This window comes from Manduca sexta, chromosome 9, assembly GCF_014839805.1.
Source record: "Manduca sexta isolate Smith_Timp_Sample1 chromosome 9, JHU_Msex_v1.0, whole genome shotgun sequence".
NCBI lineage: Eukaryota > Metazoa > Arthropoda > Insecta > Lepidoptera > Sphingidae > Manduca > Manduca sexta.
Window position 1 is genome coordinate 7,195,894 of NC_051123.1, and position 24,594 is coordinate 7,220,487.

Consider the following 24,594-nt stretch of genomic DNA (forward strand, 5'->3'; position numbering starts at 1 on the left):
GTTTTCAAAATGATTTATTAATTTTTTTTTACAGAAAACATATAAAAATTATGTAATCACATCAGGTATAGAAATTAAGAAAGGTTGTATATAAGAGAGATAATTAAATTATAAATGTCTTTTAATGAAACCGTAATGTCGTGAGTTTAATTGATTAGGAGTATTTCGAGTTCTAATGAATTATAAAAGTGAACAAAAAAAGGTAGGTACACAATATATTTATTTTATGTAATAGTTTAGTTATAATTTTGTATTTTATCTAGAATTTCATAGGTATATATTTGTTTGTTTGGAAATACCCCGATTGACATTACGCAGTTTTACAGCATTCAGAAATCTTTATTTTTTTAATTATATCTCGCCTCATGACTCCTCCCATCATGAACTAAACAGTAGAGTTACTCTGCTATTATTGATACTTACCTATACTCGGTAGATAGTTTAAGTTGCCTACCACAACCTACCTTTAAGGAAGGAAAATAATGAGACAATTTCAATACATATTTTATCTTTTACTTATTTTGTTGTAAATATGTACCTATCTAGCTTTTCCTCGCAGCTCTATGTAATATTCCTATGCTGAGATAATTAAGAGTGTTTAAATAAAAGCCCTTTTATTTCGAAATTAAAATAATACTTATTGATGGATCAATTTGTGAGATTCGCTCGTGTATATAAGCTGCCGTAAATACCAAAAAGTTCCAACAGATAGGTTTCGTTTCACACGAACACCCAACCACATAAGTATAAAAAAACTTTTTTTTTAATAAAATATTTTAATCACATATCTAATCACACTCACACTTATTTACATACTTATAAGAATTTAATAATAAAAAACGATAACAAATTTAATGTATGATTATGTACTTAATTTCCTTTTTTTGTTATACCTGAATAATAGGAAGGGGAATCTGGAGAAAATTAAGACCGAAACACACTTATTCACAAAAAGAACAAAATTATGTTAAATTGGAGAACTTATGAACTAAAGCCATAGTTTCGAGAATGACTAATAAGGCAAATTATATCACGCGAGTACAAAATTATACTTGTTTACATATTAAGGTAGGTATTTTATTACTTAAGTACATTTTTTTTTATCTAATCATTACAGTTAGATTGTTGAATTATTATATTAGATGATCATATGGACAGACATGGATCTACAGTTTATCTAAATTTAGACTGCCCTTAAAGATAGGGTCTCCCACACACTTTAACATATAGACTGAAAAACGTTGTAAGTACTTACAATCTACAATTATGCATTATTTAAAAAAAATGAATTCCTCCAAATGTTGGTGAATTTTAGAAACGCATGACATAAATTGTGTGCATTTCAAAATAAATTAAATTTATCCTTCTAATATTTGCCTTTATAACTAATCACATGAAAAAATTAGTCATATTTAAATATAGTCTGGCATTGGCAATTGCCGGGCCGTCTCTCATTGATTATTAAATATAATCCAATGATAAAATCAAGCATATAATTATTTAATATTTGATACACCTAATAGAAATTCCGAAAGCTCTAAACGCAATGTGGTGAATATTTATGCCTATATTTTTATAAAAATATAAATAAAATAAAATTGGTCACCACATTTCCATTTTTGAACGCTCTATGGAGATAGCTCTTATCATTGTAATGTTTAAAGCTAAAAAAAAATAATAAAGAATATTTAAATATTTTTAAATTTTATATAATACTAGCTTTTGCTCGCGGCTTGGTCCGCGTGAAGGAGTTTTTCCGGGATAATTGTTTTTTAATTAATATATAATTGTTTTTAAATAATTTTAATGATATGTCTCGTTATATTATGACCAAATTACACAAAATCATTATGAATAGTAGCCTATGTGTTATTCTGATATATAAACAATGTAACTGTAAAGTTTCATCCAAATACGTTCAGTAGTTTCTTCGTGAAAAAGGAACAAACATACACACATACATACACCCACACAACCTCACAAACTTTCGCATTTATAATATTGGTAGGATATATTTTTTTGAAAATAAAAAATCTTTAACCTTGAGTAGCGACATGATATGACTATCTGTAACACGGGAGGCTATACAGGATTACTTACTATCTAACTTCTGATCTGCTTGGTGTTATTGCAGTGCAGAGAACCGGTAAAAAAAACGGTAACGTTATCCGGTATAACGAGTAACGTCAAATATAGATGTAGCGTTATCTGTTGAGTTTTCAAGTAACGTTATTTATAAGCATAATAATAGGTTAGGGACACCGTACACACAACCTGAAATAAAGTTATTGTAAAGCTTATGTGGGTAGGTACTACATGAATGTAACTATTAAAACTTTTAATTCTATTCGTTAGTTTTAACTTACATCCGAGTTATATAATTATTTGTTGAGTAATTTTTAGGGTTACCTGATATATCTTCTTACCTGTCTAAAACATCTAACTATCTTGACCTTCAAAATTTCTATCTAGCTGCTTTTATAGGTATGAATTTAACATGTTCATAGTTAATCATGATTTATGGGATCATATATTATTTTGTTTTCTTCCAATATCATTAACGATGACACATATAGCTCGGGAAATACGTACACATAAACATGAACTGAAGTGACGTTATTGAAATAACGTTGTAGAAAACAATTGATTCATTCAGTATTAATCTTCGCCTCGCTGATGTATCATGAGTGCATGGGCTAGAAGTATTCCTAAGGAAAAAAGGATTTGTAAAGCAGGGGACATATGGACTCAGTGACCCATATAGATAGATGAAATTTTAAATCATATGGTAGGAAATTATGAATAAATAAGTACTTATGTCTAAATAAGTAGTTATGTGTTATATAAACTTTACCAATGTGTACACACGACACATACATTTAAAGACATATCTATTACTAAGCTCTTCCTGAGACTTTCACATAAAAAATGCATTAATAGTTCGCTAAAGTTTGGCATATGATCCCTAATTAACATATTTGGTTTAAACATAACAAAAACAAATCTATCACAGGCAGGGCCGGTCAGCTATGCGGGCGTCCCAGGGGAAATATTTTTTGCGTCTCTTTTTATTTTTGTAAGCAATAGCATAATTTTCTAGCCAGAGCCTGTGCCCCAAACCCCCACTCTCCTCTAATCCCTTGGCTCACTGTCGTTGCAACCCCCCCCCCCCCCTGGCGTGCACCTAATGCTTCTAAAGGTTCTAATCATAGGTTAAAAGTAAGTAGTATCTATCCATTCGAATTCAAAACTCGGTAAAGGTCGTAATTGATTAGTGATAGGTATTCCTGTGTAATATCATCCAATTTCCCCAACTTACTCTAAAAATGTAGTACTTTTAAAATTATCGACAGCTTCAGCAGCGCAGCGGTTTATGAGCTAGATGTGAAACCAGACGCTGCAGGTTCGATCTATGTTACCTGAAAATGTATGTTTAGTTGTTATGCTGTCATAAGTCTTTTATAAGTTTTCGATTGTCTCGCAAGATAGAGTCAAACTTTGAAAATTTTAAACGTAAATCGTTCATTACTCGTATCAATTAACTATTTGTGAGTTTAGATTTTCTAATATCTTTAAATATGTATTGTTGTACAAGAATATACTTCTCTATAATGGTTTTTTATGTTTACGCGAATGTTAGACATTAAAATTAAACTAATTTTCGGATTTTATCGTAATGATCACGAAGGATGCAGTCTTCGAAACGTCGGGAGAAAACTAAAATATTAAAACCGCGATAAAACCCGAAAAATGGTTTTTAATACTTATCTATCTTCAGTGGCCGAGGTTATATAAAATTTTGCACCATCTAAATGTTACAGAATATAAATATACCGTGCAACTTGCTCTATGATTTCTACGAATGTTATTGATCACTTCTAACACCCACACGCATCCGAGCTGTACGAGATTTCAGTGAAAGCTCTCGTGCAACGCGAGGTAGAGGATACAGGTGTTCTATATTATTTAGTATTATGCATTTATTTACACCCACTTGGAAGATTTATTATAAATATTGCTAGTTTAAAATATTTTATTTACTTTTCAATTAATCAGTTATCAGAAATCGATAATACAAAATCATCGTCAATATTGTCTTCTTAAATTATTTCGTTAAGTATCAACTTCAATACATTTATCAGGAATTATTCTCAAGATCGATTATAAATTATGATTTATCCCTAAATCTCATAAATCGTGGTCACAAGCTAGAAAAAGACCAACATGTGTTTATCTTATTTCTTATCATATCTGTCCGTATTTTCGATTCTGGTTTGAGATTGTTTGAGTTTGCATGATACATAATCACAATATGAATGGCAACGAGCTACTACGCAGTCTTGCAGTGTAATTAATACTAGGCGTTGTAAGAATATTAAATAAAACAAATCACTCGTTAATTATTAATATTATAATATGTTACATAAGATTCGATTTACAGAATAAAATATGTTGATATGTTCATTATTTATACATCATTAAACTTATACAGTCAAATATTTACAGATTAAATTTATTAAATAGCTTGGCTATTTCTGGCTTGGCAACTACATGATAAAGGCGAAAAAAATACCAAACCAATGGAATTAAGAGAATACATTTTGCCTTGAAAAATAAGTTTTATCGACATAAAAGTCCCGCTTTATATTTTCCCAGGATAAAACGTAGTCTATAACATTCAGAAGTAATATAGTTTCCTATTAGTGAAAACAATTTCAAAATCGGTTTAGTAGTTCAAACAAACAAACACTTAAGCTTCATATATTAGTATAAATTTTATCATTTCCGTCTTTTAAGTAGCTATAGAAAAAGGCTTTATCCAAATTAAGATTGCAAATCATCAATACCCGTTTTATAATTTACTTAAATATAAGGTACTCAGTTTTGGCCTAAAGTAACCAACTGTTGTGATCAAACAAAACAAGAAAAAACTTCTCGATTGCAACAAACTCGTAAGTAACACAGTCTGGTGCTGCTCCAACTTTAATTTATGCATCGAAGACTTAAGCCTATTGAAATACTGTAATAACTAAAAAAAGGCGAGTTGCAGACTAGAAAAATACGGAAACTATATTTAGTTTCCGTATTTTCCTAGTGCTATTGCATGGCCTACCTTTCTCTGGCAGACTAGATATACAACCACTCATTCAAACTTACAGTTCAGGTACCTTTTTACAACCAATGTAGACACTTCCTTCACATAATATTCAAGTGCATATTATACATTTATCTACGGTGCATCAGATTTCATGGTAAAGATGAAATCACCTTATTACCTGAATTTGCTTTTATATTGTTAATTATGGTCATGCGAACCACTTCCACATCACCAACAAGCTGCCAAAACTAATTTTCACCGTTTCTCAGCGTAATTCGATAATACTTCAAAACAGGATCTTCGATAATAAATTCGCTATCTGTCGCTCCATTTTCCTCTGCGAATTCAGTTTGACTTCTTAGCCAATCTAAATAAAGCTTTAAGTATCTATCTGTTGGATCTAAATCCGTGTGGCCAAGACAAAAAATTCTGTACGCATCCTCGCCGTATTTTCCTATGCCGTATAAGTCACTAGCCCGAGACCACTTAGAAGAGACAAATTGATAGCTGAGCTTCCAAATCATGTTGCCTCTTTTCTTTAAACCAAGAGTGTCGAAAAATCGCTCCAAGAGCGTTGGTCTTTCGTTTAAAACGTGATACGGGGTGGGATATTCTTCAAAAAATCTCTTCATATGTGGTCTGGCCAGCTTTCCTGTTGTTTTGTTTAAGAATATTGTTGCTATTAGCATCGCCCAGGGGTTGCTAGCGAATTCTTCTTCTAATATGTAGTGAGGTGACAGCGGCATTGCTCTTGGTGTGATATTATAGAAAGGCTGTATATGTATAGGTTCGTATTCTTCTAAAGTCAAATGTGAAAGACTTAACATATCGTCGATGGACTGCTGGCTTACATCCTGCGAGGAGTCTAAACTTTTTGATGGTGACCCAGTAAAGCGCAGGGGGCTTTTTGAATTTAAATTTTCATTGTCGTGGAAGAACTGGCTGATGCAGTCTTCCTCCACCATTATCCTGAAATGAAAATAATTTAATGAAAACCTTATTTTATCTAAGTTTATGTTTACTTATTGTAAATATTTTTTTACACCTATGACTGGTTTGTTTAATTGTTTATATAACTAGATTTTTTTAATTTCCCATACAAAGTTGGCTAGCTGGTTAGTCGCATTACATTATATTTATTTTTTTATTACACTTTATATTCAAAGAGTATAAAGGGGGACTTAATCCCGAAGGCATTCTCTACCAGACAACCTTTAGGTGGTGCAGAGACTAAAGAGGTAGGAGGTAGGTAAGAGAACATTAACATTAATTTATTTATAGGCACCGAGGTCATATTATTTAGAGTAAAAATATTTTTTCAATATTAACTTATAACTAAATCTAATTTTATTTTCTTATTCCTAATCTTATCAAGTACAAAACCTATATTATATATGTACTATGAGTGTGACCAGCGCAAATTATACAAAATCATATGTTATGGATATTGCCATATTTAATATTAATTCTAAAATGCAGATTTTGCTATAAAAATAATACATAGTTTTAAACTAGTAGACGAAATTTCGTCATATTAAATTTTAAAGGCCGAAATATCCATGATTATTAATTATTTTTACATTTTTCTTTCAACTGCGAGAACTAATCACTAACTAGACGTGAATTTAAATTCTTTACTTGCCAATACTTGTTTAGTTACCCAGATTAAAGCCGAAACAAAATGTATGAAAATGGACCTTGAGCTACCACCTTAAAGGTGTAAAAATTATCTATTAAATTCTAATTTGTCTATTTTTATTTTTTCCTTTTTTCGAAATCGGTTAAAAATTATATATTGTGTTTTATCCTGTGAATAAGGTTTTACCGCTGTTATATTTCCGCAAATATCTTTTGTATGTACACAAAAAAATTATAAAGATCTCATTTGGAGTACCTACTCATTTAACGAAAATATTACAATTTATTTATGCTACTTATAATATAAAGAAGAAAAGTTTGTGAGTTTGTTTGTTTGTAGATTTATAGGGGCATATTCTTTGGAACGACTGAACCGATTTTGAAAATTCTTTTACTAATAGGAAGGTACATTCCTGAGTACTATAGGCTATAAAAACTATTCATGTAAGCGGAGCCGCGGGTAAAAACTGTAATTTATATATTTATATTTTTTTATCAACTAGATCTAAAAAAAATTTTTGCTTTTTAAACATTAAAGTCCTTTACCGGCTATGAGACCAAAACTGTTTTACGTCATGAATTTGTATTTTACAGTGCTGCCAAACGTGTTCAAACAACTTCATTATTTAGTACTCTTAATATTTACATTTCATACCTGTAATTTTTTTGTTAAATTTCTTGGTTGGTGAAGGTAACCAAAGAGTACATCAATTATAAATATTGCGTATTTTTTTAAATATCATTGACATTCAATAAAGTTATAGCCTATTAAAAAGTTACATATAGATTTAGTAGATGTTTGGAATGCATCTTTAGTAAAGATTCAGATTTATATTTATCATATTTTTAGGATAATTTAAGGTAAAGTGAAAATAGGCGCAAAACGTTATTCAATAAATTAACATTAACCGTAGCTTGACAAAATTAAATTTAATATAAAATAATAATGTGCATTTCTATTAAAAAGAATGTGTTATTACCTAAAATGTCAACTAACCTCTGATATTAAAAAGAAACTTTATAGTTATTGTTCTTATAATTATAGACTTGAACTTTATTTGTTTTATTTTTGGATCTTTGCATTTAAAGGTTAATATATATTAATAACGCAAAAATAGATGAATAATGTAAATTATTATGTCTTTAATATTAACAAGAATTAGACCACTGTAAATAATTATACAGTAAACGTGCTAATTGCAACATCATATTACCTTGGAAATATGAATAACCAAATGTAGGTAAACATCCTACATGCATGCAGTAAATAGTAGCTTTGTAGGTAGATATATACAACCAAAATTACATAATTAACCACAAGTACGACCAATCCACCGAAATACGTACTTACAAGTTTTTGTTACATCTTTAAATCACTTAAACATAGTGTTGACGTGTTATTATGAAAATTGCATTAGCTGAAGACAACGGTGTAAATTCAATAACAAAAAATAGTACGAGAATAATGATTTCATATTAATTTATATTTGATATTAGGTACATTTAGTTTATTGTTTACTTAATGTAAGATTTGTTTTGTTTTTACAACATCATAGCATAAAGAACATAAATGGCGTCACAATTATTCATAACCCTTCCAAACAGATCGGGAGGGAACCGAATATACCTCCGCAAAAACGACTGACGTGCAACGCACCTGCCGGCACTCCGGCGGCAGAAAGAAAACAATACGTGGATGACTAACGCATCAACAAATTGTTCTATTGTTCCGATCATATTTCCGTGTGGCCCATGTAGTTTCTATAAATCGATACCAACGCGGTGTGATTCCGCACGGGCGAGCTGCTTTTTCTTCGACATTGGCTGTGTTCTTTCCGTTTGGTTTATTACGAGCGGCTGCATGGTCGCGGCAACACGTCGCACCGCGCGTCAACGACATAAAACAAAACAAAAATACGCACTGATAACGAATCCGATCCGCGCCGCCTTTCGCGGAGTTTCGAACACTGTTTACAAAACGCTTTCCTCGTTCGGATATCGCGGGTGACATACGATAGTTGGAGTGGCTGCCGATGCGCGGAAGTCTAAGTGCGCGAAGTATGCGCATTCGTGTTAGTGGATGAACTTGTGCCGCCTTTCTGGAAAGTCAAGGAATACGACTGACGCAGTGATTGAAGCCATGCTCATGTGCAGTTTATCGAATGCTAACGGTAAGCTAACGTGTATGTAGCCATTAAATAAATATAAATAACTTAGAAACAATTCGCGATTTATAATTGAAACATTAGCTTCGTATTAAACACAACATTAAACATGTGAGTCAGAGTACGTTGCGATTCTTAACACTAAGATGATTTCAATAAATAACTTTATTACCGGAATTTTGTAGTCGAATGGTGAGAGGACTATTGTTAATACTTCAATATCTATTGTCACAAGATTACAAACAGTATTATAAATATTAATAAACTCGTCTATTTGGTATTTACATCATCTTGCTTTTATTTGTCATTCTTATAAGCATATAAATGTCATTTTTATTCCTATTGTATAAATAAAATATAGCTATTATAATACACTGATTTCTGTAAAGAACCTTACAAAACCCATTACCCCCGGCCAAGAGACCGGTTTAATGTAATTTCAACCAATGCATTAGAGTACATTACATACGACGGGTTAATGAAGTAATAAGTATTGACATAAACTAAGTAGCTACATAATAAGAAAATCATCACAACTATAGTAATATAACTAGAATAGAATAAATCTCGTTAATATATTAATATAATTGTCTAGTAGTTCGTCCGTTTGCAAATTTTACAAAAACTTTTTTTTTACTCTTTAGTACCCTTGAGCTGACCAGATTTGTGTTCAAAATTTGTTAATTTTGCTATAATAGAACAAGGTTATATATGCTACAATAGACGTTAAAGTATATTATATTATGTTCATATATTCATATAAAACACGTTTTACACCATGTAGGTACTTTCCGATGACCAAATCAGCATAGTTTACGGATTATAATCGCATACATGTATCGGAATACATCGTCATTTTATGATTGAAATACATACTGCTAGAATTGTGCAAATTAAATTATTTTTATGTTTATCTTTAAACTTTATCGCTATTTTATTAAAGTTTAAATCTGTTTCTCAGAGGTAGAGGCGACATCTATTGAATAATACTGCATTTGGGTGGCATTTGACATATACAAATAAAGTAAATATATACAGAGTGGGAATGTGTGTGTATTTGTGATTTCAACTCAGGAAAGGCTTTGAAGTGAGCGGAACCACAAGCCTGCTTAATCATATTTTAAGATATAGAAACAAAAAAATCAATCTTTTGTAGTTTCTACACTAACTCTTATCGTAGTTTGAGTGTTGTGTAGACAGCTGAAAATTAAATTTAGCAAAAATCTATTTTGTTCTAATAACAAAAATGAAAATAAAATACAGTTTGTTTCACTGTACTTACATGTAAAATTGAAAATTTTGGCACGAAATGTTCACTATCGCAATATAGTCTATACATATAATATTTTTTTTAATAATTATGAAGTGTACGACAGCAAATTTTCCGATAATTATCACTTAGCGCTCACATGGGAGCCATTTTAATATCCCGCGGGAAGCATTGTCTGCATATTTCATACATTTCAGTTTATATTTCAAATTAGGGGATATTCATACTATTCAGCGTGTTCAACTTTGGAGTCAGTTAAAAGATATTAATATATTATAACTGGGTGTGTGTGTGCTAAACAAGCTTTTTATGAAATATTGTGTAAAAAGTTTTAATAGTTGATATTAGAATAAATCAATATAATATTATACGTCGTAAACAATATTTAAGATGGTTTTAAATAGATGCCTGTTAACGAAAAACCAGTTGGGCTCTAAACTGTCGCGTCGGACCGAATCGAATACGTCCGCAGCGAAAACATTACGGCCATCGCTAAATGAACAGGTGACCTGATAAACGGGGAATCATTTTCACGAATACTAAACGAGGTCCATTAAACTGACTTCGCAACAATGGAATATGTAGTATCAATTACTAGCTGCGAGTAAAAGAGAATGTGGAAAATAAAATACATAAAATAAATAAATTTACAGGGTGAATGTGAAAAATGGCGGATGAGTATATGTGTGTGTATGTGTATATAATAAAAATTGCAAATGTGCAGTCAGCGACATAAGTAGCTGAACAAAATCATAACTTTAAAACCCCGATAAACTTTTAATGTAATTGAAATATATTTTTCTTTTTGTGAGAAGTAAAGATCCCTTATATTTTATTTTTGTAAATAATAAATAAATATTGGTAGTGTGTAGTCACAGAAATGGGTACGTTCGAGTTGTTTTCTATTCATTCAGCTACTTATGTGGATGACTGTACACCCGATCTACGATATTTGAATCGATTGCATTCAAGAATGACTATTATGTATATGGAAAGGGAATTGATATTCTCAAGATCATAATCATTATTTATTTACTGTAATATAGGTAGAATCAATTAACGGTTTGTTTATCCTATGTACACTAAGAATTAATTATAAATTATAATATATACTACATACGCTCATAGATTACTGCAAAACAGCGCTGTGTAAAACTAAAATTTTGCAATCCACATGCAAACGAAAAGTTATGAAAAACGAAATAATTTCCGTAGCGAATAACGTGTGTAAATGATATTATATTTTTATGTGTATTCGAGTAAAGGCAGCCAAATTTGTGAGCCACGTGTGCCAAACTCGCACTGATTAACCTCCGTGCAACATAAACAGAAAAAACACTACATAAAAGGCTGTAATTACACCATCTTTCTGAAATAATGATTAATGTTTAGAATTATTTTTAAATAACACGCTCATATTGTGTTTTTATAAATTATTCTGCGATAAGTTGAGATCATCCGACGTGTATATAATTAAATACAATGATGTAGAAGTCTTATCGTTTTTAGAAACACATTTTTTTATATTATCGCTTTGTTACAGTAATATCGAAAGCAAAAAAAAACTAAATTCTTGGTTTAGACCTTGACTTTTAAATGAACTAACGGGTGATTTACCGATACTTCTTTGTATAGTCATCAAGCGTTTAAGACAATTAAAATAAACAGATAAACTCCACAATAAAACTTATTATGCCTTTTGGACCTATGTATGGCTATCATCTACAACATCCAATAACAAAAGTATTCGCAAATGAGTAAATATATCTCAGATAAGATAAAACATTAATTTATTTTTTGTTATAATACACAAAAATATAACATTAACAACCGTATTAAATAATATTACGAGAGTTCACTGTTCAGCCATCGAATCAAGTGGCTTAGTTAAAAAAAATTACACGAATGTTCAAACAATTTAAGATTTCTCAAGTATTTATTCAGAAAAGAAAAAAAGTGAGCTCGCCAAGGTATGTATTTTAATAAATTGATAGTATCAAGTGGGTAAGTACAGAGCTGTCGCTAACTGTGATGGATAGCGTTATCGATATTTTATTAAATTTGATTTTAATTGTCAAGTTGGCATCGTTAGGAGTCACGATAATATTACTAGTATCATAAGTATAGTATCACTCATATTTCACATATTTATCGTTAACATTACATAAAATTAGTATTAAACAAAAGTTCTCAGAGCAAAGGTTGCATACATTCAGTATTTTTTGTTTAGAAGTCAACGCAATTCAACAATTTAAATGTTTGTCCGACTAATAAATGTGATGATTGACAAAGCACCTTGTTTATTAGAAGGTTCATGCTGAAAGTCATTTTTTGTTTTCAATATTCAATCAGGACTAATACTTACTATTGAAAGACTAGTTTGGTTGAAAACCGGTAAACATTGATACTATTTATAAATATCATCACAACACATTATATTTTTGACGGAAGCACGTAATTTCGAATTAATGATCAAATTATAAGCACCTGCTCGTAAAACATGAATCTTTGTGTTCCAGTCCATGTTTTCACATTATGGCTTTCCTATTTCCGAGGTTATGTATTGTTCGAACCTTTTTAGTATACTTTACGTCAAATAACCTTATTTGAAGATATGAAAATTCTTGTGTTAGGTTTAATTTTTTACAGGCATGACGTGACTTCATAAAAACGAATTATTATAAAACACGTTTATTGCGTCTGAAAATATTTATCCATGTAATTATTGTTAACACAGAAAATCTTAGCGATAATGACCTTTATTGTCACTCTTGAAGATCGAAATTTTATTTATTTAAAGTATTTTAAACTTGTATGAACACTTTATTATGCAAATATATGACAACGTGGAAAAAATGGCGACAATAATTATATTATCATTTAAATATATTTCCCATTAAATTGTCGACCTAAACAATAGACAACAGCTCAGTGTTCATTAGCAACATTTGGCACATACAAACATGCAAATGATCTTTCTACTGAAATAATGACTCATTACAAAACACAATCACAGATCTCCTTGGCTCCTTGCATCAAGACCCACTTGCGCTCAAACATGTGCTGCTAACTAGGTAATCGATTCTAAGCACGTGTTGATTAGATTTAGGAGACACTGGCACTTAGTAGGGATGCCATGCCTCACGGGCAGGATCTAATGTTTTATAAATATTTAATATTAATTAATATTAGCCAGCTATTGCTAAGCGTGAATCTACTGGATTGCCAATATAGAAGTCTAAACTGCACGCACTTGAATTTTTGAAGGGTTTGAAATTCATGAATTGTGAAGTTGACAAATGATGACGCATCCAAAGTCCAAATCGCCAAAAAAAAATATTTCGAAAATAATTGCGAATTTCTTTCATTTACCTATTTCGTCATTACCTACGTTGGCAAAAATGTAAATGAACCTAATCAAGTTACTTGAGATGTCTCACAATTTATTTATGTAGGAGGTAACAAACAAAAAACTAAAGCCGTATCTTTTTTACACAACAAACATCACATCCGGGAAACTCTTGCCTCTCTGGTTATCTTGATTTATATTAGCTTTTAAAATATTTGAAACAATTTAAAAAGAAGAATATATCGATGAATTACGCAGTTGTTTTTGAATTTTCTATCAGAAAAGTAAAAAAAGTATATATAATAATATCAGCTTTGTAAGCTTTGTATTTATACTGTCCCACTGCCGGGAATGAGACTACTCTACTACTGAGTAGGTTTTAGGCCTAAATCCACTATACTGGCCTAGTGCAAGTTAGCAGACTTCGCATACCTTTGAAATTATTTATTTAAAATTTCTAGGTATGCAGGTTTCCTCGCGATGTTTTTCTTCACCGTTAAGGTAAGTACTATTTAATAAAAAATACACACATAACTTTAGAAAAGTCAAAGGCATAACCTTGGATTTTGAACCTGCGGGCATTCGTCTCGGCAGTCCGTTCCACTCCCAACTAAGCAATCGCCGCTAAAAGAACATACTTTATATTTTATAGATAGCAAACATATTAAATTTATATACACGTATTGGGAGTGCACCATCCTTACCCCATCAAGTTTAACGTTTACATAGCTATTTTAGTATAAAAAATATTAATTATACATTACATAATTTAATAACTATGAATCAAAAAAACAATGAAAATTCGGATGTCATTTTATACGAAGTTATTTTATTTGCCTGACATTTCAACAATAGAACTTGTTTAATATGTCATGTAGAATCAGAACAAAACTTAGTTATAATAATTTTACAACTTTAGGTATAATTGGAGTTTGTAAGATGTTTATCACGCCACTACTTGTTTACATGTCTTTGATTATTGAACTTATATTTCTCCAAAAATAATAACAAAACAAACACAACTAGGAACACAAGCAACATAATAAACTAAGTGAAATATACTATTGCATTTAAAACTATACTTACTATTATTTATTGTTTATAATTATACACGGTAATTATGTCCCACGTGAGTAAATTAAATTATGACATTCCTAGCGAATAGTAAAGCTGCAATTGCGTTTATGCCTACAATATATTATTATTCTTAATAATTTCCAGCCAGTGCAGCCTGTAGAATTTTATAACATACCTTATGATTTTTTATAATTCTACACACAAAAAACAGGTATTGTCTAAGCACTGATGAGATCAGGTAGGTAGGTAAACCGTGCCGTTAGTATGATAGTCCTTTTTAGTTTATAATAAATTAAATGGTATTTGCTTGGATAGTAAACAGAATGAGGAAATTCTGACAAATTACATGGCTCATTCCATACTTAATATCAAAGAAAGAAAAAAGCTCAAATTATAGATACTCAATAAACGACTTCCTAATTTACGACCAAATACCCAATATATATGTATTGTGCATATTTGACATACATACTAAATCTTCGTTTAAGTAATCGTGAATTTGTAAATTATCTTATATGTATGTTGGTATACACTCTCAATAAATAAATAAATTATTGAATAAAAAATAAAACATAAATAATAAGTCGTTAATAAACAACCATGCATAGCATTAAAACGTTAATAAAAACTTTCCAGTGATCATTATGTTTAATCTTCACAATAAACCATTTCATTTAATTTAATAACAAGAATCTGTTCCAGATTTTCCAAGAGAAAAGGAAATTGGACGGCGAGAAGGGAAATATTGTATTATTCGTCCAATACAAAAGAAAATCATATTGCTCTTATAAATTGCTAATTCCGTATTATAAGAAGCTCTGAGCCTTCCTTTGTGAAGATCTCGCTTGATCGTCTATTATCCGATGGAGTAACTCTAACTGTTGCCAAGTCATTTATACAAAACGTGTTCAAAGGGCTAAGTCATTTTATATAAATTGTTAAAGGAAAAAAGAAGTTCAAGCTAGCATCTCTTAACGGGTAAACAGAGATGTTAAAGCTTCTTAAGGCGATACCTCAAGGTCCATTTTCATACATTTTGTTTCACCTTTAATCTGGGTAACTAAACAAGTATTGGCAAGTAAAGAATTTAAATTCACGTCTAGTTAGTGATTAGTTCTCGCAGTTGAAGAAAAACGTAAAAATAATTAATAATCATGGATATTTCTGCCTTTAAAATTTCGTCATATTAAATTTTAAAGGCCGAAATATCCATGATTATTAATTATTTTACGTTTTTCTTCAACTGCGAGAACTAATCACTAACTAGACGTGAATTTAAATTCTTTACTTGCCAATACTTGTTTAGTTACCCAGATTAAAGGTGAAACAAAATGTATGAAAATGGACCTTGAGGTATCGCCTTAAATGTACATTGCTAATCATAGCAATTATCAATTTGATAGGGAGGTTATATTACTGCTTCGGGCACAAATTATAATCTTATACAAAATAGATGGATTCGAATTGACGATCCAATATAGAACTTTAAATAATGAGTTGCAACCTGAGTACATTATTCTGAAAGTTAGAAGGCATTACACTCATGAGAAAATTTCGCGAACATCACAACATTAAAATAAAAATAATTAAACGGAATTAGTCATTTATACGAGAAATATGCATAATATAGAACAAAAAACGTTGGACCTTAATTTCAAAACTATGGAGACCATGACTTTTTTTTATCTTGAAACATAATTTTAAACACTTACTATTATAAATTATGTAAGCCAAATATTGACATCCACAATCTAAGTATTGCATATAAGCTGCCATATAATTTATATAGCAGCTGATATATAATATATATACCAGCGTAAAATTATTCATATAATATATAGTATATACAGCAGCTTATATGCACAATTTTAAGTTTTTTATTTGTTTTATTGTAAATAACACATATTTAAAACGACAGACACAGTTACATACTTTAACAAAATTATGCAAATTGCACATGCATTATCTCCGGTATCAAATTGAAATTATAAGAGCAACTATAAAATAACATCGTAAATTAGAATATAAATTACATGTGTGTGCATACAAATTATTTAATTATTTATATTTATCGTAATTTTTGAAAATTATTTGTACCCAAAAAACAATGTCATAAATTTTCATCGTTTATTTACCAAAATATTGTAATGCACTTGAGCAATGACGTCTACATGGAACTAATATGAAAATTCATTCCTTTTCTGCGCTTGCGCCGTCTATACTTCCGAGTAAAACTATTATGTCATATCTGAGAATTTTCAAATAACACCTAATGTAATATCTTATATCTAATAATTGATACCTTAATATCTTTGACTTATAGCAAATTGGAGCCAAAATTAGCTAATAGCGATATTCCATTATCTGGCGACAACTGTCTCTAGACATGGCCTGTCACAACATTGTCTATTTAAAAAAAAAATCATTACCAAGTTTATCTGTTGTCATTTTGCAAACTTTATCCTCCGCCTTCACCTTTGCCTTGCTTCACGGAATTAAAAGATAAATCGGACACTATTGTACTTATAATCTCATGGTAATTAATTATGACGCACTGCAATTGCTTCAACCGTAATTATCTGTATTAGCTCATTAAATATCGTCACTTCCTCGCACACGAACATCTGAGCATTCGCCAGCCCGCCAAATCAATCAAGCAAATTGAATCGTAGGTTGTCAATTATGGCGCGGAACGCTAATCGAATGAGCGGTTCTCGCGTCACATTTTATTTTTTAGTCGCCTAATTTATTTATTTTTTGTTGAATTATAATTTTCTGTGTATAACGGAACGTGCTTCCAAAAGCCGTATAACACGAAGATTCATTTTATAGCGATCCAATATTATAATAATTAGCAGATGTTTTGAATCGATTTCAAAAATAAACGTGACTTAAAAGTTGTTTATTATTTTGCTGCATAGGAAACCTTAGTCGATAAAATGAATTATTTATTAGTTTATTTGCTGATACTGGGCTTCTAATATATGTTTGAGGAGTTGAATTAATTAATTTTCCTTTCAGTGATCAAAGACTGTCTTGCATAGTAACAGAAAAGCAAAAGTAAACTTCACGGTAGTCATTTGCACTTATTGCAGAAATAATAAATGGGACAAATAGATGTGACAAGAGATACAGATGAAGAACATTCAACTATCAACATTAGGGCCAATTTCACAGCCAATCTGACATACAACGCTATGCAACTAACAAAGGTTGCTACGTTTTCTGTTTCACGAATAAACTCCTTAATAAACTATCTGGCAGATAACGTCACATTTTAGCAATCATAACTAATTCTTATCTACCAGATATTGCTAATCGAGACCTGAGGAACCTAAGGTTGGAATTTATCTGACAAACGAGTTCATCAAAAGAGGGGGGACCAACCCCGATAATTTATAACCACCACAGTGAGTAGTGTCTATCACTCATATCTATGTATATTTCCTATTCTGTTCACCCAATTAATACAATAACAATAATTTTAACACCATCTGAGTCATATTCTATAATAAAAGTATATAATTAAAACGGTTTACAAAGTTCGCATTGATGATGTCTACGATCCATTCAAGTCTCATTTCCCACCTCTATTGCGTCATAGTTCATATATTGTTACAAGCACTAGCATCGTTATTATACTACGAATAAAAAATTAACAGATAACATCGAGAAGTTTTTGTTCAATTAACGAATCAATGTTAATGTGTGTATTTTCTTAGAATATATTTTTATTGTTGCTTTTAAACCAAATGGAATAATAGACGGAAAACCCAACGAATCAATAGCATTAGATCACAATCTTCCAATATGTGTGTCACAAATCAACACGTCTAATGTAGTTATAAATATCTATGCTTGTACAAAAAATCAAATTTATTATTCACGATAGGTAAAAGAACAGTTTCAAATTCATAAGCCATGGAAATATAAAATACTATGACGGAAATGCAATTTAATTGAACAGTCGGCATAGATTATTACAGATATATACCTCTGTTAAATATAACGCCATGTCCCAATTCATCTGCATTGCGACAAATATCTAGAAACCCCATTCATGTACCTGAACATTTCAACGAACGAATAAACAGAGACGCTTTCCCGTGTTCTGAAAAGTAGAGTCGAAATTCACTAGTGTTTAAACACACATAATAATTCTTTTGTGTTACTGAATCATTCTGATGACGTAAAGGTTATAAATTAATTGCAGGACATGGATGAGAATATTATGTAAAGAAACAATGGCCTTGACTACAGATTACGTAATGACGCCGTCAAAGAATTAACACTTCACAAACAATGACTTTGTCTAGTATCCTTCACTAATTTCTTTTAACAGTTTATGTGAAACTAAAGTTATTCGCACAATGTTTATTTCTTAGTGACAGTATTTAGTACGGTAAAAAACTGCGGGCTCCATTATTTAACATTGTTTTTATATGTTTACGGACACTCTAGAATGGCTATAGGTACTGATTTTACACTTCACAGAACCTGGTGGTATGTTCACTGAGTCCGAATATAATGCCTACCATTAAGAAAATCTCCGTTCCTTGACTAATTATGCTTTTTTAAGGAGATGAATAAGTATAGTATAGTAAGAGCCTCTGAACTTATTGAGACCACGAGACGCAGCATTCTGCGCGCAGAAACGTTAGCAGTTCAAATATTATTTCTATGACACAGTGATACTTGACTGATCGAGCGGGAACACGCTGTAAGTAATATAGACTCTATTACGTTGCTTTACTTAAAATTTCGAAAATTATTCACTAAACCAACTTCATCCTAGCAGCTGTACTTAATTAAAATAAATACATAGGAAACCAAAGCAAAAATAACAAAGTAATTTTTTCCTCTGTTGCCTAATTGCGAATTACGGCTGAACTTGAACGGTACTTAGTAGAAAACCCACACTTTTTGCTCATAACACATCATTGTGAAGTGCCGAGGCGGCAATGAAAACATTTGGGGTTCGGCAGGCAATAATAATTACTTATAATAAATGAACAATATTTCACGACACGTGTGTTGTCAAGCTGTTTGTAGTGACATAATTGCCTTTTGTTCAATCGGAATAAGTTTTCTATAGGGTCACGGCGCGCCCTACACATTTGCTCCATAGATTTTTTATTGTTTAATCCTCACATAAAAAGGCATCACCACTCAATACAATACTTACCGCAAACTGAACATTCTTCATTTACTTTTGCTAGTTCAATAACCAGAAAATACCCATAACAAAAAAGAAAGTAGCTTAATGTCAATGTTAGTTAAATAAACCTCTAATGATCCCACTTGGAAACACGCTCAGTATAATTAAACCAGTTTGCACAACAACATAATGGTAACGACTGGTAATACCAAAGTGTATGTATTGTGTAGTATAAAGCAACATTAAGGACTATCAATCCATCTTCACTATTACAAAATTCCAACTAAACATTAAATACCTACTAAAAATTATAGTAATAACCTAGAGGTCTCTGAACTCAACATTGTTAGTTTTATTCCACATTTAGACTATTGGCGAATAATTCGTGCACGAATGACTGTAAGTAACGAATACAACCGAATAAGCTGTTTACACTCTTGTTCGGGACTATTCGTCTGTACTCGACAAGTATACAAATCAGGAGTTAGATAGAGATTGATCAAGACGAAAACAATCTGATCCTTACTTTAATAAAACTACTTACTAAATAAGAACCTATTTTTAAAATAATAAAACATTAATTTGCTTGTATCCATCCACTTATCGACAAGATCACGCCCACAATGTGCCACCCTTGACTTTAAACTTGCAACATCTATAACCATCATCGTCAATGACCATACAAAAAAACATAATTTACATGTTTTAAAATGATGTACTAAATATGTATGTTACGGACAATTTGATTAATTAGATAATATGCAAAATGTCTAGAGAATAGTATATCAAATAATAATATATTAATGATGTAGATAATTTGATAATATCTACTTATATATACAGTAAATATTCTATCTAAGTATATCTTATTATTATTGGCTAGTTATATTTGGGTAGGTAATAACTAATAGCGCGCAGTCGATCAATTAGATTTTGTGAAGCTACTAACTTCTACAATGCTGATGCCGTAGCGAGTAAACACTGTAATCTAATTATTGACGTTTCCAGCTACGGAAGTGAGCTCGCCAACTAGTCTTATTTCACTGTATACAATATTCCAATAATACCCAATAACCATAGCTACATGAATATCTTTGCTCGTATTGTGTATTACATACAACACTTAAAACTGCAGATATTTCAAATTTTTTATTTAAGCCTTTAAAAAAAGCTCGACTAAAAACTGTCTCCTAAAATTAAAGTGTAATTTATGACTTTTAACCGAAATAAAATGCTTAAAAAACCCAACTGTGAGTTCAATCAAGTTTTAATCATAAATTTGTTATTTATGGTCACTTCACCATAATAGCGGAATAGAACAGGATGTGAGGTCATATGGTAGTGGCATTCATTTAAGTATCCCGTTTAAGGATAGCATACAAATTATAAGCTATTAAAATTTCTATTAAAAGTGCACCTTCGCAAAGGTCGTCTATATTTCCCTGTTTCTAATGGACTTCTGCCAACATTATAAAACAAGCTCCATGTAACCTTCTTAGTGATGTTAAGTTTTAAATGGCAAAGGACGTCATGTTTTTCTTTAGATTTCAGTAATTCAACTTTTTACCTTCCTTTTTTATATAGACTGAAGTTATTTAATGTGTTCATATGTATTTTAATAATGATAAAGACTTGACGTAAACAGGTCCTTTTTTATACTGCGCGGACGGGTCAGCTTGATCAGATTAATGGTTTATGGTCTTGCAGAGAAATAAACATCGAAATCTGTTATATTTTATGGAGAACTGGTTGTAAACCAAATTTAAACGCGGGCTGGGCCACGGGCAGAAGTCAGTACAACTTAAGTATTTTGATGTAATATGTGTGGGGGATTCTCAACTTGTCCATCTAGAATAGTTGCTATTCAAAGGTCAAAATCTAAGTCTATTGACGTAGCTTTCAAATGTATGGATAGGTAAAACTTGTTTAGCGTGGTACGTTACATTTTCCTGTGCGATTTAGTAGCGCATAGCAAGCGCCTAACGCATTATGATTCTTAGTTGCATATAATAATATACCGCAGTTCAATGGAATGATAATATACTAGAACAATTAAAGAGCATCATTATCTATCGATAATATTCTTTGTAGTTTTCTTATAATATGATATGATCGCAGTGAACTCAATCAAAGGCACAACAGTTCATATTCTGTAAACAAAATATTAAATCGCTGAAACGGATCATGAGACGTATGCATACAAAGCACATCGTTCCAAGCAAAGACCAGAAGCGTCAATCAATATGATTGACCTGAAAAGTGAGCAGGTATTGCTTTCATTCGAATATAAACCTTAGATAAGTACACTATAGCAAAAAAATCCTTATTTAAGGGGACTATAAATAAACATTTATTTAAATCTATATAATAGCTGAAATAACAAAGAATATTTACGTCCAAATGTTGATATTAAAAATTACGCGTCTATCATACTTTACCACAAATCCCTCGAATTTAAGCCAGTAAGCAACAGACCGTTATAACACCGACATACTTCACACACATTACAAAACATTACGATACATCATAATATCAAAGAACAAATCTATATGTGACTGCAAAAGTATTCTATTGAAACGAAAATAAACAACCTTATTTATTTATCAACATCTGTTACTTTTGTGTGTTAAACTCGTCGTATTATTACGTATAGCTTTGTAAACAAGGAGGGAATCCAATTTTATAAAGACGTTACGAATATGATAAGAATTTGTTTTGACAGGTGGTAAATTTTTATGATTTTGGCTCATATTATGCTTAGCGGAATCGTGGTTTAACCCACTGTTTGAAATTTGTATGCTTATTTAATTAAATACAAACTCACTTCTGAACAAACATAACTTAATCTAGATTCTGTTATCACCTACTTAAATAGAATCATTTTATGTCTCAAAAATGGTAGACATTTAAGAAAAACTTAGGACATACACCAACTAGCTATTGGAATTCGGTCAGATCATGAAACGCTAGTTTTTATGCTTATTGCGGAAGGTAAACCATGTTTCAGTGAGTTAATTATATGTTATTTGAATAATATACTTGAGTAATTTATTTATTTATTTTTTAATCTTAAATGCAGACGATTCACAGTATCAATACAAATAAAAAAAAATACAACATAATCTACTATCTGTGCTCCTCAAGTAGGCGACTAGAGCTTACGTGTACTCGCTTACACCGCTATATGTTTTACAACAAAGTTTATATCTAATAAGTATAGCAACGACCAACATTAAACACTAGCTTGAACATAATTACTACATTGGTACAAATAAACTGTTATTTGTGTAAATACAACTAAGTTGGAACAATGTAAGTCAAAAAACAACTTGCTTTTTGATTTGTGTCACGCGATAACTTTTTTCTTTTTTTCTTTCTTGTTTTCTTAAACTTAAACAAACCCTACAATTACTGGACACGTCCGTTTCTGATCCATGAAGGACGTTTCGTTCATTACCCATGTGGTGTAAGTACGGTTCTGCTGACAAGATCTTCGTACTTAAAACAATTAGCTTTTAAAACAAATTTAAAACTATATATCTTTTGGACTACCTAACATTAGTAATATATTGAAACAGTTACGTCAAGCATTATTTTAAAAAATCCGTTTCAATACCTTATGCTGCAAACTGCAACTGTTTGCCAATAAAACGACGTGAAGTAAAAACTTACATCCGCGAATCGTATTATTAAAAAATAAAACCGTTCGTACATTTTAAAAATAGATAACCGAATGGTAACAGTTAATACCACTGCTGCAGTAAACTTAATTCGTCAGCTATTTTTAAAACATTTTAATAAGTAAAAATATGCTCGAATTAGCATGCGAGTTGTGACCCATCACTATCACGAAGGTTAAAGGTTCAATTTAGACACATTTAAATGTCAGTTAACTGACCATGCGGATCTAAGTTCAAAGACATCGGTTAGTCCGGTCGGCTCGTATTATGCGCTACAACCGGTCCAGTAAAGGTTTTCTCAGTGGCAACGTAACACAATGGTGTTTTGTAGGTTACTATCCCTTTTAAATATTTTTTACACGTACAAAAGTAACACGAACAGATGTTTTGGTAAAACGTTTTTGTTGCAGGATTGTATTTGTTGTGGTTTATCCTTAAAACGATAAGGTTAATTAATTCTTTATAATAATGTTTATCAATAAACAGGTTATTTTACATCTAAGAAGTAATGAATCACAACAAGAGACGTGCTAACAGTAACGTATCTATACATCTGTATTTCTTGTACAGGTTCTGACCAATAATCATGAATTATTTCCACAAAGCTTCGATTTCTACTGTTCTTCGACGTTTAATAGTGCACTGTACTTACCCTCCAATTTAGACTTATTATTAAGCACGATTATAATTTTTTTTAAACCAAAATAAAATTAGAAATGCAGACTTTCTGTACATTACCCGATTTTGCAAATCACCTACGACATAAACACTATACACAGATTTTCTAAGTAACACTTGACCTTCGCGTAAACGTGATAAAAGCACCCACCGAAGTTTCGCAACATAACATCTAAACCTGTCCCAAATTGTGTATGTATGAGAAATTGATTGCAGACGATATGCAAAGATCATAATAACCTGCTTATAGAAACCAATTATGTACTTGAAGTTTGAGTTAGTGATACACAGTTTTGTTCAATTTTGAATCGACAGCGTTATCAATGTGAACTGACAGGAACCAATCCAGCTAAACAGAGGAGATGGATGCGTCATGTGTCAACCAACTGGCCAATCTTGGTTTCAATTCAGCGATTACTTCTCGACCGGAATTAGTCCAGACTAACCAACTCTAAACGGAAAACATAAAGGAACAAAAATA

The 24,594-nt window shown here is 31.1% G+C and overlaps 2 protein-coding genes across 4 annotated transcripts in view; one reads left to right on the forward strand and one right to left on the reverse strand.

The window, feature by feature from the left end:
- Window positions 1-4,403: 4,403 nt before the first annotated feature.
- Window positions 4,404-24,594, reverse strand: part of LOC115455412 (methyl-CpG-binding domain protein 4) — a 35,635-nt gene continuing 15,444 nt past the window's right edge. Inside the window, exons 1-2 of one of the 2 annotated variants that reach the window (XM_037436630.1) lie at window positions 8,394-8,481; window positions 4,404-6,067 (exon numbers count right to left, since the gene is read on the reverse strand). In XM_037436630.1, the coding sequence (XP_037292527.1) occupies window positions 5,347-6,067; window positions 8,394-8,473 (801 nt within the window). In that variant the 5' untranslated portion in view covers window positions 8,474-8,481 and the 3' untranslated portion in view covers window positions 4,404-5,346. Of the gene's footprint in view, window positions 6,068-8,393; window positions 8,482-24,594 lie in introns of those variants that run through there. The other variant, XM_037436631.1, reaches the window with a different exon arrangement.
- The window catches only part of LOC115441365 (calcium release-activated calcium channel protein 1), a 57,306-nt gene continuing 41,257 nt past the window's right edge, over window positions 8,546-24,594 (forward strand). For both annotated transcript variants that reach the window (XM_030166132.2, XM_030166134.2), the window contains exon 1: window positions 8,546-8,907. The gene's annotated coding sequence lies outside the window, so the exon portion shown is untranslated. The remainder of the gene's footprint in view (window positions 8,908-24,594) is intronic.